The 17,822-nt window shown below is 36.0% G+C and overlaps 2 protein-coding genes across 2 annotated transcripts in view; one reads left to right on the top strand and one right to left on the bottom strand.

The window, feature by feature from the left end:
* The window catches only part of LOC127875458 (kelch domain-containing protein 3-like), a 58,471-nt gene extending 42,889 nt beyond the window's left edge, over window positions 1-15,582 (bottom strand). The window contains exon 1 of the mRNA XM_052420521.1: window positions 15,559-15,582. The gene's annotated coding sequence lies outside the window, so the exon portion shown is untranslated. The remainder of the gene's footprint in view (window positions 1-15,558) is intronic.
* On the top strand, window positions 4,118-10,370 carry LOC127875463 (uncharacterized). Its single transcript, XM_052420529.1, has 6 exons — window positions 4,118-4,277; window positions 5,526-5,625; window positions 6,092-6,238; window positions 6,734-6,824; window positions 8,350-8,498; window positions 9,199-10,370. The coding sequence occupies exons 2-6, from the start codon at window positions 5,532-5,534 to the stop codon at window positions 9,219-9,221; spliced, it is 504 nt and encodes a 167-aa protein (XP_052276489.1). The 5' UTR covers window positions 4,118-4,277; window positions 5,526-5,531; the 3' UTR covers window positions 9,222-10,370.
* Window positions 15,583-17,822: the final 2,240 nt, after the last annotated feature.

The following is a 17,822-nucleotide window of genomic DNA, read 5'->3' as shown; positions in this document are numbered from 1 at the left end:
TTAAAGTTGGTGTTTGGTTTGTTGTTTATGGACCAATTCAGAATTAATCCTTTGATTCTGATTTTGACAATAAAAACGGGCATAAGATATTCGTCAAGGACAATGTAATTCACCTTAATATATGTACCCTCAGAAACCGGCGTCTTGGCAGTGAAAGTTCTACAAACGTAAAAAAAGTATCTTTAAATGTTAACTTGTGACCTGACGGTTTTAACACACCTTGCGAGTTTAGTTGGCTTGAACATTTTTCGGGTCAAATCAAGTCATTAATCGATTTCAATCGCTCGATTAAAGTGATTGAGATCACGTTTTAATTGATTTGATAGCTGTTGCAAACCTGCTATAGATTATATCGTGGATTGATTTAAGTCTAATATGTCAGAATTAGAAGACTCTCATAAGCGAAAATGTCACCTGGAAGAAATTGAGAAATTCGTATCACGAAGTTAATTATAATGAACGTGTTATGTATAAAATTGCCCCCAAAAACTGTACAGTACTATTTATTTTATCGATGTACAGTGTGTACGAATTGAAATAGAAAAATAAATGAAATAACAATATTATAATTTTATTTAGTACGATATAAGGTCAGTATGCACACAGTACTCTTCCCGCGTAGATTAGAATTATTTGCAGAAAAAGGAAGTGAACAAAGGATCTGCGAGGGCTGGAAGTCTGTTCGCCTCGGTTCGAGATGTCGGAAGTCGACTGCAAAATTGCATCCAGTTGGCACATCTGCTTCTATTTAATTTGTTGCCAACTCGTTGAACATCGTTAAGACTATTTCTAGCATATCTCGTTCATATCCATTAATATATTGTTTTAATGATATGGTATACTGTACTTAAGTGTTTCGCAATGGGCGATTATTTCCCATCAAGTAATTTTTTTGAAAAAAAAACACACGCAAAAGTGCATGCCGACAAAAACTAATTATTCCACTGAAATTAGAAACAACATTTTAATGATTTTTGGCAAGCGATCTTATTTCGAAGAGGGCGTTATTAAACGTTTGCTACGGGGTCCGAGAAACAAAACTTTATTTTGGCCATATATCTGTTTTAAATATGACGTTTCCATATTGAAAACGACAACTCCTCGGTAATTTGCTCTTTGTAATGTAAAAGTTGCCGATCTTGAGGTAATGTAATCAGTTTCTAATCACAAGATTCCACCAGTATGCTACAACTACTACTACCACTGCTACTACTGATAGTTGTACCTCTTCTTCTTTTGCTTGTACTGCGCTGCTTCAGCTGCTGCTGCTGTTGCGTATGGGAAACAGTGTAATGGTGTAAATTACTACTAATATTAACTACAGCTACTGTTACTTTTACTACTACTGCTGCTGCCGCTGCCGCTGCTGCTGATTCTTTTTCTGCTACTGCCATTACTACTACTACTACAACTTCTACTACTACTACTACTACTACTACTACTGCTACTGCTACTGCTACTACTACTACTACTACTACTACTACTACTACTACTACTACTACTACTACTACTGCTGCTACTACTACTACTACTTCTACTACTACTACTACTACTACTACTACTACTACTACTACTACTACTACTACTACTACAGCTACTGCTACTGCTACTGCTTCTACTACTACTACTACTACTACTACTACTACTACTACTACTACTACTACTACTACTACTACTACTTTTACTACTACTACTACTACTACTACTACTACTACTACTACTATTACTACTACTACTACTACTACTACTGCTGCTGCTGCTGCTGTTGCTGCTGCTGCTACTACTTTTTCCACTGCTATTAATAGAGTTTTGTTATCTAAGTCCATTAATTTAGCAATAATGGAGGTTTTTTACTCTATTGCTATTGTTGTTGTTTTATACTATTATGACCTCTAATTCTACAACATTAGCGCCAATGCGACTTCCAATCGTGTTTGGATTTAAGAATTTTAAAATCTTAAAATTTAAGCTGTCGACTAACGTAAATTGAACCATCGAATTAAGCCATGTAAAATGTTTAATATTTTATATGATATTTTTGGAGAAAGGACTTAGCCCGAAGCAAAGTTTTTGATCTAAATAAAAACGATTTTAAGAGCCGAAATGTATGTTTCGTGATTTTCAATCGTACAGTTTTGAATTTTATTTGCAGTTCACAAATCTGGTCATGTGAAATTACTTTGAAGTTGCTCTTTTTAAATACGCTTGAATAAAAATGTACATTCATACTCGTATTGATCTTAATTTGTTAAGATATGAAAGAGTATATTATTGAGTATTCTCGTCCGTTCTTCTATAAATATTTGCGAGTCGCGGATGAAAAGCTGATTTGCTACTATGTGCTTTATGATTATAAAAAGGTATTCGGCTTTCAAAGGATTAAACAGATATACAATATCCATTCATCTAAGTATATGCGAAAAACTTAAAGCATGTAGATCGTCGAAAACTCGGCTTTTACGTAAACATGATATAATTTAATTAAATAATAGAAAGGATTATATTATGTTATATAAATTAGCGATATATAGCTTTGTGTCATTAAAACTCACCGTAGAACACACTAATTAATTCGATAAAAGAACACAGAAAAATGTAAAAAATTGAAAAGCCAAGCAAGGGATAAGATTAAGAAGAGCCATACAAAAAATGATGTTGATTTCGCTTTTACCAACTTTGATAGAATGCTATGTAAGATTTCACGTGTAAACTACGATAATATACGATACTCACAGTTATGCCGTATAATTATAAACAATGAAATTGTGAAACTCTAAATATGCATTAACCCTTTGTATTGTGTACATAGTATAACATATTTTTTTTATAAATGGTATTGCAATATGAATTTCGAATACATGTTCATGAAAAAATTAGCCTCAAATAAGACAAGTTTTTTATGACACAGTCTCTTTAAAAAAGCAACTGACAATGTCCAAACTAAAGTTAAACATATGAGGATGTGTACCGTGATTTGATGGTGCAATCATCTACATAATTCACGTAATGAAATTGATTTGATAACACGTATGGGAAATATTGTGTTTGTGTGAATTTCTAATCCTACTATTACTCTTTTTTGCCGTTGTTACGGATTATTGAACACAAACACTCGTTGCTAAGTAACATAGAAGGAATGTATCATTCGACCGTCGGAACAGAAGAGGTATTTTTGCTTCGCCTGCATACCGCCAAACAACAACTACAACAATATCTACTACTATCACTTAAATTACCACTACTACTACCATTAATACACGGGTTTAAGTACATGTTGATACACCTATATATATATATATATATATATATATATAACATATTCTACATAAAAAAACTAGTAATAACTGCTAAATTCTTTCCATACGTGTTAACACGGATTATAAATCAGAAAAAAATGTCATGACATGACGTTTATTTGGTGGTGCTGGTTGGTTTAATAATCAAATCAAGAGTCAAGCCAATAATAATGTAATAATAATAATCTTACTACACACCTTTACCTTTTAAACCTAATTTATAAATGCTAAGTCAATTTCGTTGAACACTAACACAGCACGAATTATAAAAATGAAAAAAAAAAATGTTTGTTATGCTCGCAATGTTTGACATTATTGTCGATTTAAGTTCGAATGTTTCATCAGACATCTGCCAAAGGAGTCCCCTAAGGGTCGATAAAGGATCTGTGTCCCGTCAACTCTTCCTTCAAGTGTCGCACAATTGCATCTGTGTATTTAAATAAAACGCACAATTAAAAAAACACACCAGAACATTCGACGCGGCATTTATTTGGCGCTTGATTTCCCTATGTTGTAGTGGAAACGCACGTATAGCCTTTGCACAACGCAGCACTGGCACGGAACTGAACGTTCATAAACACGACACCTGTATAACACAGTAATATAAGGTTAAGATGACTATGTAAACATTGAGTGCCGTTGACTTATTTTCGCAAAACTCTTGAAAGTAGTATGGTAAATACTCGGATTAAACGGTTGACCGCATCCAATTTTTAATTCTATCTACACACGAATATTCTAAAGTATTAAATCGGGTAAGCTTGACTTAAACTTGCATATTTTTAAACAGGCACCTGTACACACAAATTGGATTTGAATGATCTAACAATTCAGGGTATTTCGATATACGTTTGAATTCAACCAAACTTGTGTCGATTTAGAGCAGGCAGTGCATCAGCGTGAAAAACAAATTTTATTGGAGCATCGCTTTATGTTTATTAACTTTCATCGTGCGACTTATTTGGAACATACTTGAAATAAGTAAGGTTGAAATTCACAGAAGCTACGAATGTATTTGTTTGTTGAACAATGTTTCACTGTAATTTTGCAGTGCTTACTTTAAATAACAACTTTGATGGTGGCTAATGATGTAAACTTCACGTTTAGACATCATAACGTGTTGATGTTGTTACGGATAACCAAAGAGATAGTATTAAGTACTACTTCTAAAAATATTAACAAAGATCAATATCACTACTACTACAACTACTACAACCTCGGCTGCATATGTTGCTTCTGCTTCTTATACAACAACAACAACAAAAACAAAAAAACATCATCAGCACAACAGCAACTACAACAGCAACTGCAACCTCGGCTGCACCTGTTGTTTCTGCTTCTTATACAACAACAGCAACAACATCATCAGCACAACCACAGCAACAACTACAACAGCAACAACACCGACTACTATAACTACAACGACTACTACTGCATGAGCAACAGCTACTTCTGCTACAACAACAACAACTACAACTAATACTATTACTAGTTCCACGTTTACTACTACTGTAAATGCTACTGCAACTACTACTACTACTCCAGTACCTGCTCCTACTGCTACTACTACAAAAGACTTCTTATTCGACTTATTCTTCTACTAATATTACCGTTACATCCACTACCTCCACCATCACCATCATTAGCGGAACTACCAACAGGACATCCACTACCAACTCCACTATCAACACCACTATCAACACAACTATCCAAACCGCTACCACCACTTACACTAGATATTTATGAAAATGAAGGCTTAAAGGCAGTTGATGATTATGTTCTTTATGATGAATATGCTAATGGTTATGATTAAGATGATAATAATCATTTTCGATCGTTTGTAATCACGAAAATGATTATAATGACAACTATGAAGACCGTGACGACGGTATATACTGATAAAAATGATGATAATGACAACAACACAATCATGTTGATGATGATAAAGACGACGACATAGATAAGGATAGTTATTATGAATGTGTTGTTATTATTGCTGCTAATGATAATGTGATCATGATAATGACGATTATTAAGAAAACGTTGATGGTATTGATTATGAATAAGATGAATATAGTTAATATTTTGAATAGGATGAATATTAAAGTTGGTAGTGATGATGATGCTTATGATGATGGCCACGGCGAATATGATTATTTAAATAACGATGATGTTAATGATATTATGATGATAATGATCATGATACTGATGAAAATACGTTCTCTGTAGGCCGTTATGGATGAGGAGGAATACGGTCTGTTTGACGACGATGAGGCTGAGGAAGAGATCCGGCGTACAACGGAGGGACTCACACCCGAGCAGAAAGCAAGTGAGTCCCATGTAAAGCGATCCGAGTGTGCAACAGTTGTATACAGTATGCTATTGAAATGCGATGCAGATACACCGCTCTTACACTCGAGTCTTGATGTTTGGCCTCAGTCTTTATAAAGAGCATTTGTGCGCAAATGACAAACAACCCGTTGTTTAAACTTCATCCAACTTCCAAGCGCATGAACGTAATTTTACATGAGTAAATTGGCGACAAGATACGAAACTTTACGGACAAGTATGTCCAAGTTAAATTACCAGACTATACGAAAACCGCAAAAGGCAAACTTTTTTACGGACATTTTCTACTTGTGTCAATAGACTTTTCAATGTTTGCTACTTACAAAAAGCTTATCCAGGCGTTGTTTTGTGTAAAGGTCAACATCGAAGGCGAACCGAAGGTTTATAATAATATTCTTTACTGACTTATATTATACGAGCTAATTAATAGCTATTTCTTGTTTCAGACATTAAGTCCATCTACGCTATGATAGACACTGACAAATCCGGCGTCTTGACAACAAAGGAGCTTCGAAAGGGGCTTCAAATCCTTGGTTTGAACCCTACTGTGTCAGACGTGAAGAAACTCGCTGAAAAATACAACATCAAAAACAGTATGTGCGCTGTTTTGTTATAAATGTTTTATTTATACAATGATAACGAGTGCTATGATTACTACGACGACAATTATCATGATGCTGGTGATTACGATGGTAGTGGTGATGATAATGATTATTTAAGAGATTATGAAATAAGGTTATTGTTGAAGCCCTTAACGGATTTTGAAAAACTGTCATACAACATATTCTAAAACAATACTAAACATATTTTACTATTAACATTTATTGCTATTTATAAAGAACTGTATTAAAATAGAGAAGCTATTCTTTTAATTTATCGTATATCAAGTTGTGCTGTATGATTTTAATAAATGTATAGCTGAGCCTTCACATGTAAATCTATCTAGCATTCAATTTTCGTTGCTTATTCTTTGCCATGTATTGTATTAGTATTGCCCCTTAACCAAAAACGATTGTCTCGATAATATTCTCTGAAATTACCCCCATTTTAGGAATTGATACAAAATAGATTTTTTTTTCCATTTACAGAAAAGGTCAGCCTTGAAGTTTTTGAGCAGATTATGGAGGAAGAACTTCTAAGCAAAACAAATCCTGAATTCGACCTCCTGGAAGCGTTTCGGTATGAAAAATATTGAATTAACACCTATAGTTGATACTGTACCTGCAGCTCTAGCTATGAGAAACAAGTTTATGTTTGCTATGGTGCAGTTTATAACGAATCATCATCATCATCATCATCATCATCATCATCATCATCATCATCATCATCATCATCATCATCATCATCATTCTCAATGATGGGGAATACCCATCATAAACGAATGGCCGTTGAGGGAAATACGAGGAACGACGACACACAGATCGTCCGCAAGTCAGGTTTGTCGTTTGCTGCCAGAAGCTTATACATAGGGATGCATGGTCACTTTTTCCCTTTGTGCATCCAACTTTTCTCCTGGCGGCATCGACGGTGACCTCCATCTAGCGTGCTCTGGAGCACATTCCTTCACATTGAGTCGTGCTTAGTGACATGCGTGCATCGTTTGGCGGTCGCCAGAATACTTTATTGTGGGCCAAAAAGTGCTGCTGTCATGTTGCGGAGGTACTAGCTTTTCGTTTGATCCTGATAGGGGAAGCGAATCAGTCTTCGACACATTTGTGTTTAAAAGCCTGTATTCTGCGTTCTGTGCCCTCGTATCGCAGCCGTATAGAAGGACGAAGACGACGACAGGCTTGTGAAGCCTGTACCTTGTGGTGAAGCTGGAACTTCTTGTCAACAACCTGCTCATGCTGGCCACCACTGCAGTCGCCATGGCAATTATTATTCGGACCTCAGCGATATTGGTGGGATAAATGGCCAGTGTTGCTACCAAGTACTTGAAGCTATCCTGTTGATTTTCATGTTCTTAGACTACGCACTGCCTTCTACACCTCTGTCTTAAGGAAGGACGGCCTTTCGTTATCCGCTTCTAATCTGGGATCATTCTAAAGAAGAGTGGGGTCTGAGGATTTATGGGGTTTCCAGCGTAGAGACAGTGCCTCTGCCGTTTGGCATCGGCTTCTTTGGGAGGTCGGGCACATGATGTTTACCTGACTTCAACCATAATTTCTGTTTCCGGAAACTCAGTTCCATCCCAGTCTCCAGCAGGCTCATATCCATTCGTATCTCAGCAAGACTTTACAATACAGCTATCATTCCAAAGACGAAGAAATAAAACATCGGCGGTAACAATGTTTCATTTCTTTGTCTTTGTGTTCACCATCAGAAGAATAAGTTAAAGAACTAGCGCATTAGATTTGACTTGGCGAAACTGACAGATCCAGAGATTGCAGAGGTATTTTAAGAACAGCTACGTGACAAGATTGCAGTCCTTAACATCCTTGAAAGTGATATCTACACTATCATCAGCAAAAATAAAGAAATCTTGCTGTCATCGGCCGAAGAACATCTTGATAGAGAGGGAATGAAGAACCTTCTAAATGTGTCGACCGAGATCATTGACCTGGATGTGTAATTGTCTACCTTCTCTTCCTTTCAAAATAGTGACACCTTTTTATGGTAAAAACACCAAAACTATTGCTACAAAATGGACACACAATATTCATGTATTGACAAGTACTCATTTTAACATTTCAATGTTTCACAGGATATTCGATCGTGACGGAAATGGAACACTTGATCGCGATGAGCTCAAGCGATGCTTAACCAGTCTAGGCGAGCAACTAACTGACCAGGAAGTGGACGAACTTTTTGACCAACTAGACACTGACCGGAGCGGAACGTTGAGCGTTATGGGTAAGAAGGTCTTGTACTAAATAAAGCTTGTTCTTTCGAGAAAATGGACTCGAGAGTGACTGAATAAACCTTAGGCATTCGATGGAGTCGGGACAAAAATAAATAGGAACAAACAAATGTTTATGTTATGATTGTTTTTTTGTTGTATTTTAGTGAATTGATTTACAAACTTAGTAATTTTCTTACATGTTTCCATGTACAGTTAGTGCTATTCATGGTATCATAAGATTGGGATTTTAAGACAGATATGTATAACTGTTTTTTTTCCTCTGCTCTTTGATAAAATTTTCATTTAAATTCTTAGTTAAAAAAATATATATTTATTATTCAAATTAAAACATCAATGACTACATTTGTTTTTGGGAAAAAAAACAACGTTTTCGCTACAAATACACTTGCTTTTATTTTACACAAAAAGCTTACCTATTATCAAATTATTTATTTTTTGCGACCAAAGCTACATTACACATGATTTCTTTTAGTAACCTTTCTACAATATGGTACTAAAACATAATAATTAAGCACACTTAATTGTACAACCGTTCTTTGTGCTGCATAAAGTAGGATTATTAATGATAGTATGCATGTTCCTAAAGTAGGCATTTAACGTTGGTACTGTCGTTACCATATCAGTGTAGTATTGTGCAAAAAAATCTTTATATATATTGCCAAATGAATTTAGATTTCTTTTTTTTTGCAGAGGCATCGAAGTTACTTGCATGAGTCAGTCAAACGCATCATCTATAATGTCGTAGTGACAGGAGATATCTCGCTTGGATTCGAAGCTTCTCTCGTCATAGAAACTGGTGTTTTTCCTCGTTGATTATGACGGACAAAGCATCATAGTGATAGGAATTATTACTCTTCAATTCGACGTACTAATTGGACCAAAACTAGAGTCTTAGAGTCGAATTGCACCTTTCATTGTAACTAGAGTTATTCGTCGGGTACAACATAATTGTACGGAAATTCTTACCAATAAATTCGACGCATACATCGAACAATAAGTGTGAGTCTAGGCACCATCATCACTTTTATTAGGGCCCGTAACCCATCATTGCTAATTGAGTTCATCTCTCTTCGACGCGACTGTTTGTTCTCCGACAAATGCAACAAATGCTTAATAAAAATGCACCATCATATTAAATATGGCAAAAATCAGTTATAACGTGGGCTGAAACATCGCAATCAACATATACGTACACGAACACGTACACTTCGTTATGGCTATTTAAATCAGAAATAAATATATTGTATGACATATTGCCCCATTTGTGCAAAAAGGTACCATGTGACTTAAAATTAGAAGGCACATTGTACCTTTTTGCACCAATGGTGCGATATATTACACAATGGTATGTTTAAATAGTTTGTTCAGAAATAAATGAATCTGATTCACTTTGAGCTTAGCTGCAAAACCTCATCTAACTGCATACAAACCAAATCTATGACCGTCAATTTGCATTGAAGTTTTACTTTTTACACTGCTTCACACCGTTATATCACTACAAATCCTTTTTCTTTGATATCAATATTTTTTAAAAATGTTTTAAAGGATTTTCGTTTTACGACTAGTACGGTACATTGCAATAACAATAATATTAGCATAGTATTTGATGCCAGAAATTCATGTCAGGTCATAATGCCTCGTTCATAATTAAAGATAGAATGGTAATATTTAATTGTTTTCTTATTTTTTATGGTAGGAGACCTTAAATAGCTCGATTGTCAAATACAAACAAACTCCGTTTTATTTTTAAGTCATTCAACAACACCGTTTGTAAATCATGGTCGCTGTATTGCATCCCAACATATTACTATATGGCTACCAAAAGTTGCCAGTACAATAATGTCGTCCGTATGTCAAATATATGCAACCCATGAAAATCAAACATTTGACACCGCAGATATTTTGCGATGAACTGAAGTTGGATCGGTTTGAATTACAGTGGTAGCCCTAGTACAATGAATTCAACGTTTCTTACACACATTTGTGTGAAAATTAAAAACACAAATAGAAACTTTAACTTGAATACTGTACGACACAATTATTTGTTTGTTTTCTTTGAAAGATACTGAATATCTAAATGAAAAGCTTGTAAGCAGAACCTTATTTGTTTGTACAAGAGCTTCGTACATTTATCTATAAAATAAATACACGAAATTGCGTACGTTTTCTTTCACTTTTGACAGGACCTGACAGGAGGAGGATTTCTGTATCGTCGTCCCTCATTCCCTCCAACGGACCAACTGGCAAAGGGATTGATGATGGCAATGATGATGATGATGATAATGATGATGTTATGATGATGATGAACAGTAGAATGTGCTTAAACGCGTTTTGCGGAAATTGTGGTTATTTAAAATACTAAAAATAATGCATTCTTTATGTTAAGTAGTCCGTTTAAAGACGCTTGACGAAGCTAAAACTAAAATTAAACAACTAACAGTGTTCATTTAGATTATATATTATTGTGCAGTCCTCTACATAATAGTGAAATAAACTTTACGCCGTCCCGTTCGTTCTAAGTTTAACTGATAACTGGACAAAAATTATCTTTGCATCGTCAAAAAAGTCAGCATGTACAATAAATCCGCCGGAGGTTCTTCTACAATTTATCCTAAACGGGTGCATGTTTAAGGTTAACAAGGTACATACACAAGTGTACAGTTGATGTTTATATACCTTTATAAACGATAAAACCTTTGTTCATTTTGTAATACATGTGCACTAATGTAAAACATAAGAGATAGTTTTAACAAGACTTTTGTCAAGCAATATGGTCCCCACCTGTGAAACTCTACCATTGTAAGATTTTTTGTATATATGTGTTGCCATAGCAACCAGAATTTTTGACGTAGGAACAAAATGAAATGACGTGCATAATCTCCATATTGCCATCGATCCATGTTCCAAGTTTCGTGAAAAAATATGAAAAAAAAAAATCACAGGATCAAGAAAAGTGTAACAGACTGACTGACTGACGGACACACAGAGCGCAAACAATAAGTCCCCTCCGGTTTCACCGGTAGGGGACAATAAGCTATTCTAGATCTCACGTTTTCTTTCATTGAGTGACATATTAGAAACATTCTTGAATAACTCAGTTCAGAGTTATACTTATAGTAGTGTAAATAACATAAACGAGTGCACTGAATTAATCTTTTGTTCTGAAAGCTATTGAAGTAATATACTAGTTGTAGGCTAGATTACATATAAAACATAGCACATCTATTAAGACTATCGAACCGTTGCATTGTGACAATCTACAATACCTTGTAGGCACCAAGAGAAATTGTAACTCACACTTCTCAATTTTACTATATGAATGCAAGTGCTATCACTTAAGAAAGTCGTCAATTCCAACGTGAAAACCGCACTTTTACTCAGTGAGTGAGGGGGATGAATGGGGGCAGCGCCCAGGCATACCCTCACACTGGGGTGAGGGGGATGAATAGGGCCAGCGCAAGGGCATACACTCACACTGGAGTGAGGGGGATGAATGGGGCCAGCGCCAGAACCATACCCTCACACTGGGGTGAGGGGGATTAATGGGGCCAGCGCCAGGGCATACCGTCACACTTGGGTTAGGGGGATGAATGGGGCCAGCGCCAGGACATACCCTCACCCTGGGGTGAAGGGAATGAATGAGACCAGCATCAGGGCATTACCCTCACACTGGGGTAAAGGGGATGAATGGAACCAGCGCCAGGGCGAACCCTCACACTGGGGTGAGGGATATGAATGGGGAAAGCGCCAGGGCATACCGTCACACTGGGGTGAGGGGGGTGAATGGGGATAGCGCCAGGGCCATACCCTCACACTGGGGTAGGGGGAAGAATGGGACCAGCGCCAGGGCATAACCTCACACTGGGGTGAGGGGAATGAATGGGGCCAACGCCAGGGCCACACCTTCACACTTGGTTGTAGTTAATGAATGGGGCCAGCGCCAGGGCCCGATCTGTATGTGTTTTCTAACCATAAAAATTACTTTTTTAAACCTGATTGTATGAATTTTATATTCTATAATTCAATTTAAATCAATTTGGATAAGAAATCAGTATGTATAGTAGGATATGTTTTCAAACTTTCTTTGTTCCAAGGGAGATAACCACAACTGGGTAATTGCAAGGCAATACAGCTGGTTGTCTCTCTTGGGGTCAGAGTCCCAGAATGCAATAGGCCAGCTGTTAGAACTTCATTTTCCTTCTAACCTTGGAACACAGCAGACGCAGAACAAAGTTTAGACAATTTTCAGTTAACATCACAAGGTAACTATGGCCACATAGAGAGGTAATCAATCCAGCACCAGAGGACCAAAGAGGCTAAGGGAGACAGAGAACACAGAGAGTGTCCAGAATAATGATGTTTTTTCAGTTCAAGGTGAGATTCCACAATTTAAATTTCCTTCCCCAACGACCATGCTCCCTACAAGTTTTGATAACGTTTGGAGCACAGTCCAGGAGACTAGTGTTTATGACAAAGTGGGCAGTACAATTCCTTTAAAATTAAGGGAAAACGATTGGGATTTGAAATTCATAGATATGGGACTTATCTTGAAATCAAGTAGATAACTTAAAATTTTAGCGGCAAAAGGGCCCACATTATAGTTGGAAAACTGTGTGTCAGTCAGCCCAAACTGGAAACATCAAGGCTTTCAATAGCGCAATTGACGTCTGCTTTTGTGATTTATATGGGGGTTCTGTTGGAAAAGTTTCCTACCCGGTCCAAAGAATTACTAAAATACTTGAGGGATATTCTAATGGCGGCAAGAAGTCCTTTTCCTGGTGGAAGGACGATGAACAATTACGTGTACAAAAAGCTAACAATCCACTTTCTTCTTGGGGGATGGTCATCAATGGAGAATTTTGGCTACTTTATGTAAATTCAGGAATCAGCACCAGTTTTTTCGTGCCCACTCAATACAAACCCGCCAATGCTCAATCACTGCAGTCGAGAAGACCTAATAATGCACAATTATCGGCATTCACGGAATCAAAAGATTGTTTGCACCCTAGGCCTTTGTAAGCTATTTTGTGGGGTAAAAATATAAAATGAATATTTTCGTGGCGGTCCTGGGGAGACAGAATGCTTTGTTGGGGATCTCAGCCTAGTCTTTCCCTTGGACTGACAGTTGTACAAGGCTGCAGGTGTGTCAGTGAGGTGTCGTATTGTATTTCAAGTTTGGGGCCTACCTCTGTTCAACGGGATGGGGGGCCTCCATCTCTATGTATAGAGGGGAAGTCCATGCTGTGTCACGCTCTGGCGTTTCTTATCTGGGGAGAGGAAATACGGACTGCCCCCGATTGGCTGTCCACGTGAGGTTTGGGTTTTAACTAATGGGATCTCGACACTATGTTAACATAGGTCGCTGATTCGCCAGTTGCTGTGATAGAATCATGTGCAGTAAGTTTTCTCCCAGGTTTGATTTCACAAAATGTTTTATGTTCGTTTCAACTGTACCCTTGTAGCCAGTATTTCGTCACTTAAATTCCGATTCATTGTTAAAATCAACTAATTAAAGATTAAATCTTAGGAAAAATCATACTAGTCTCTGTTTATTAATTGTCTCCTAATAGCATAAGGTTATGTTTCACTATTGCGGCACGTTGGGCTAACTGGATTGATTGGTGCAACAATACGGCTGGCCATGTGAAAGCTTCAATATTGACTTAAATTCTAACACGTCACGTAGCTTGTTTTCTATATACAAAGAAGGAAAACTACCGTTGGTTATTCTGCAACAAACCACGGGCAAAGACAAATGTTTTGAAAATAGTTCTGGAAATTCCAAGAATTAGTTCAGTAAAGTGCACGTGCACTATTCGGATAAGAAATAAATGTCCGCGTACTGCACTTCACTTCAATCAAAATAGTACAAAAATGTCATGCTTTGTTCCTTAAATGTATTTGTGTTATTATTATTTCCCGTTTATTTGAATCAATAAGCAAAATAGCTGTTTATGTTTAGAGATAAGTATGACGTCACTTTGATTGTCCGCGCACTGTTTATGAATGAAGACGACGTCATTTGATTTTCATTGTTGTGTTGACGTCACGTTTTTGCGGAAAAGTGGCGGACGTTAGGTTACTATGTAATGTAATAATAACATAGCATATATAGAGAATAATAGGTTGGTGACGTGGATGGAGAATGGTTATCTGGCAAGTCGGAGGAAGTTATCGGGTGAGCCAAAATCGGGTGAGCCTTTGGCTCACCCAATAAGATCCTCCGACGAGCCAGATAACCATTCTACATCCACGTCACCAATCTATTATTCTATTTATCCTGTCACATTAACAACATTCTTTGAAATGTTTCTAAAATATATAGTTTTCCAGTATTTTGTGTTTAAATATTTAATATGGGACGCGCCGCAGCAAAAACAATGTGACGTCACGTCATGCATAACGCTTAGGCTAGCTTCCGTCTTGTTAAACCACACAGAAATCGAGTCAATCGTTATTAATTCAATACACAAAGACGAAATTATGCTGTCAAAATAATAATTTTTAAACAAACAGTACTTTACACGTGTGTTGTATTTTTTTAAATTGAAAACAAGTATAATTTATAAATAGAAAATAGTACAGGCGTGCGCATGCGCGGACAGCAACTGACGGATATTCGAGGTCACGTGGTCATCTAGCCTGATATCTTTTGGGATATTAGGTTACCTGGTTATCGGGCTGATTTAAAGGCATGTGACAGGATAATTTCAAATACTTTGTGTTTTCCATTGCAAAAACTAACACTTTGGTGAACCGTTTACGTGTTTGAAAATGGATTTATATCATTTTAAATAAAGTTTGCAAGCACATCATATCAAGTAAGTTGTTATGATTCGCGCATTAGGGATATATTTGTTATTTATATTTATGATATGTTGTGTTTATTTATGCCAGAAAAAAGTTTATGTTGCTCATTTAACCTATTAAAATGCCGCATGGATTCGCTACGTGAAAAATGCAGTTACCTGTTGCAACTCCCAGCGACCCGGAGGCGGAGAAATTATAAATTGGATTATTGCAACTAGATTGCGGCATTCGATGATTTACCTGTTTTCACAATTAGCAATCATAAATCTAAACCTCATTCATGATATTAATCTTTACAGCAGATTATGTCAGTTCATTTTACGCATAGAAAGACTTAAGTAATCAACAAATGTCAAAATTTGTTTTGACAGTTCTTTGTTATAAAGTATTGTCCCGTGATAATCGCATGAGGCTACCAACTACTATTAAATTGTTTCATTATAGTTTGCCCGTGCAGAGACTTGAAAGGTTCCAAGCATTAAGTCTAATTACTCAGAAATAGCACTAATTTGTAATATATTTTTGATAACCATGTATTTTTTAATAAATATATGGACATGATTGTGTTGAAAATATTATAATTGTTGCAATAATTAAGTTATGCATAAAAAAAATCAATCTTAAAACGAGTTACATGTTCCAAGCTTAAAGATCTAGCATATTTTTTTTTCTAGCCACAGGAATTTATAGCTGGTTCGGTGTCTGTGGTATAGTGGATGGGGTGTCTGCTAACTGGCTTAGTCACTGGGAGGTCTCTGTATTGATCCCTTAAGTGGGAGCATTCTTTAGATAACCCTAAAGACATACTATGGCGTACCATTTGGGTTGAAAGTCAAGAAGACCTACAAGTTAAAAAGAGAAATGTACGTCGAAGTACAATAATTGTACGTCGACATATAATATAAAATACACTTCGAAGTATATATTTGTACGTCAAAGTACAATTTGTACTTCGACATACATGTTTGTACTTCGACGTACACATTTTCTGAACAGCCAATCAAAACACTAGTCTCTTGAGCCGCTTTTCCTTCAGATTAATTCATAATAAATGTTTAAAATCTCTTTTTTAATTGAGGACAAAATGAATAAAAATATCAGAATGACAAAAAAACAACACATAGAAGTTTTAGGTATTTAATGCATTGAAATAGATTATATACAAATTTGAAGAAGATTCAATTGTTACCTTTTTAAAAATTAAAATGATTTAGCATATTGTGAGTATTTATTGATCATGCGGGGCGGAGTATCACGACCGTCCAGGGCATTACTGTGTAGGAAATTTCCAACGGTCACCAAACAGTTACCAAGCATAAACGGGATAAATAATGTATTATAACATCCCCGTTGGTTGTATTTTGTGATAACCATAACTTGCATAAGTCAGAGGTTAATTCCGCCACGCCAGGTCAATAAATACGCACAATATTTATGAGTAAGCGGTCGATAGTCGCATAATTTGGTATAAATTATAATAATAATAATGTTTAATAAATACGCTTAATATCTATGAGTAAGCGGTCGATAGTCGCATAATTCGGTATAAATAATGATAATAATAATGTTCAATGTCAAATATCTCTAAAAGCAACAGAAGTAAGGTGTCTTCTGATTGGCTAACACTCAAGGGTCGGTAAAAATTGAACGTCGAAGTACATTTCTCTTTCTACCTAGTAGGTCTTGTAGACTTTCGACGTCATGGTAAGTCATATAGACACTAAGTACTGGTCCTACCCAGGAAACAGTTTGTTTCATCAAATGTCTCAATTCAACTTGACAGCTTGCTAAAGCAGTTGCATTTAGCATACAGTACACTGATTTAACATAATCAAAATCATGTGATGTGTCAAATCAATTTTGATGGATAAATTTGAAAGGATTTTTTTTAATCCAATAAGTTTTAGACTGTCAAATAACACACACTACGTATTGAAAGCCATACCTGGAGCTTTCGTCTGTATATCCCTGACTTCATCAGAAGAATGATTTCTACTGTTGGGAAACGTTAACACCACTAACTGTCTTCTTATTTATTATCAATGTATAATTATTTGTAACCGCATAACAACATACTTGTTTCGCAATTAAAATATTTGATAAATACAGGTATTTTGCAGGTTTCTAATTTTCTTTCGCAAACTATTGTTGAATAGTTTAAATTTTGTCGCCACTAAAAAACTAGCCATTTTGTAGCAATTCTAAAATCACAGTCTAAACTGCATACACTTAGCTCTATAGTTACAATTTGAATGCAAATATTAGAATGCATCATGTTATATCATCCATATTTTTTTATTTAAACATTCAAATAACACATAACACAGTACATATATAAAAAGGTATGTGGTATTGTGTGGGGATACAAAACACTTCACATCATTTATTTGCACATAACATAATAGTTACAAAATAAGTAAAACTAAAACACTGTCATCAACCTACATTTCAAGAATATTTACGTATATGAAATTACAAAGTGGTATTATTGTATTACCTTTTAC

Source organism: Dreissena polymorpha, chromosome 3 (genome assembly GCF_020536995.1).
Source record: "Dreissena polymorpha isolate Duluth1 chromosome 3, UMN_Dpol_1.0, whole genome shotgun sequence".
Classification (NCBI taxonomy): Eukaryota; Metazoa; Mollusca; class Bivalvia; order Myida; family Dreissenidae; genus Dreissena; species Dreissena polymorpha.
The sequence above is the reverse complement of the archived record's forward strand: the minus strand, read 5'-3'. Positions and strand labels throughout refer to the sequence as shown.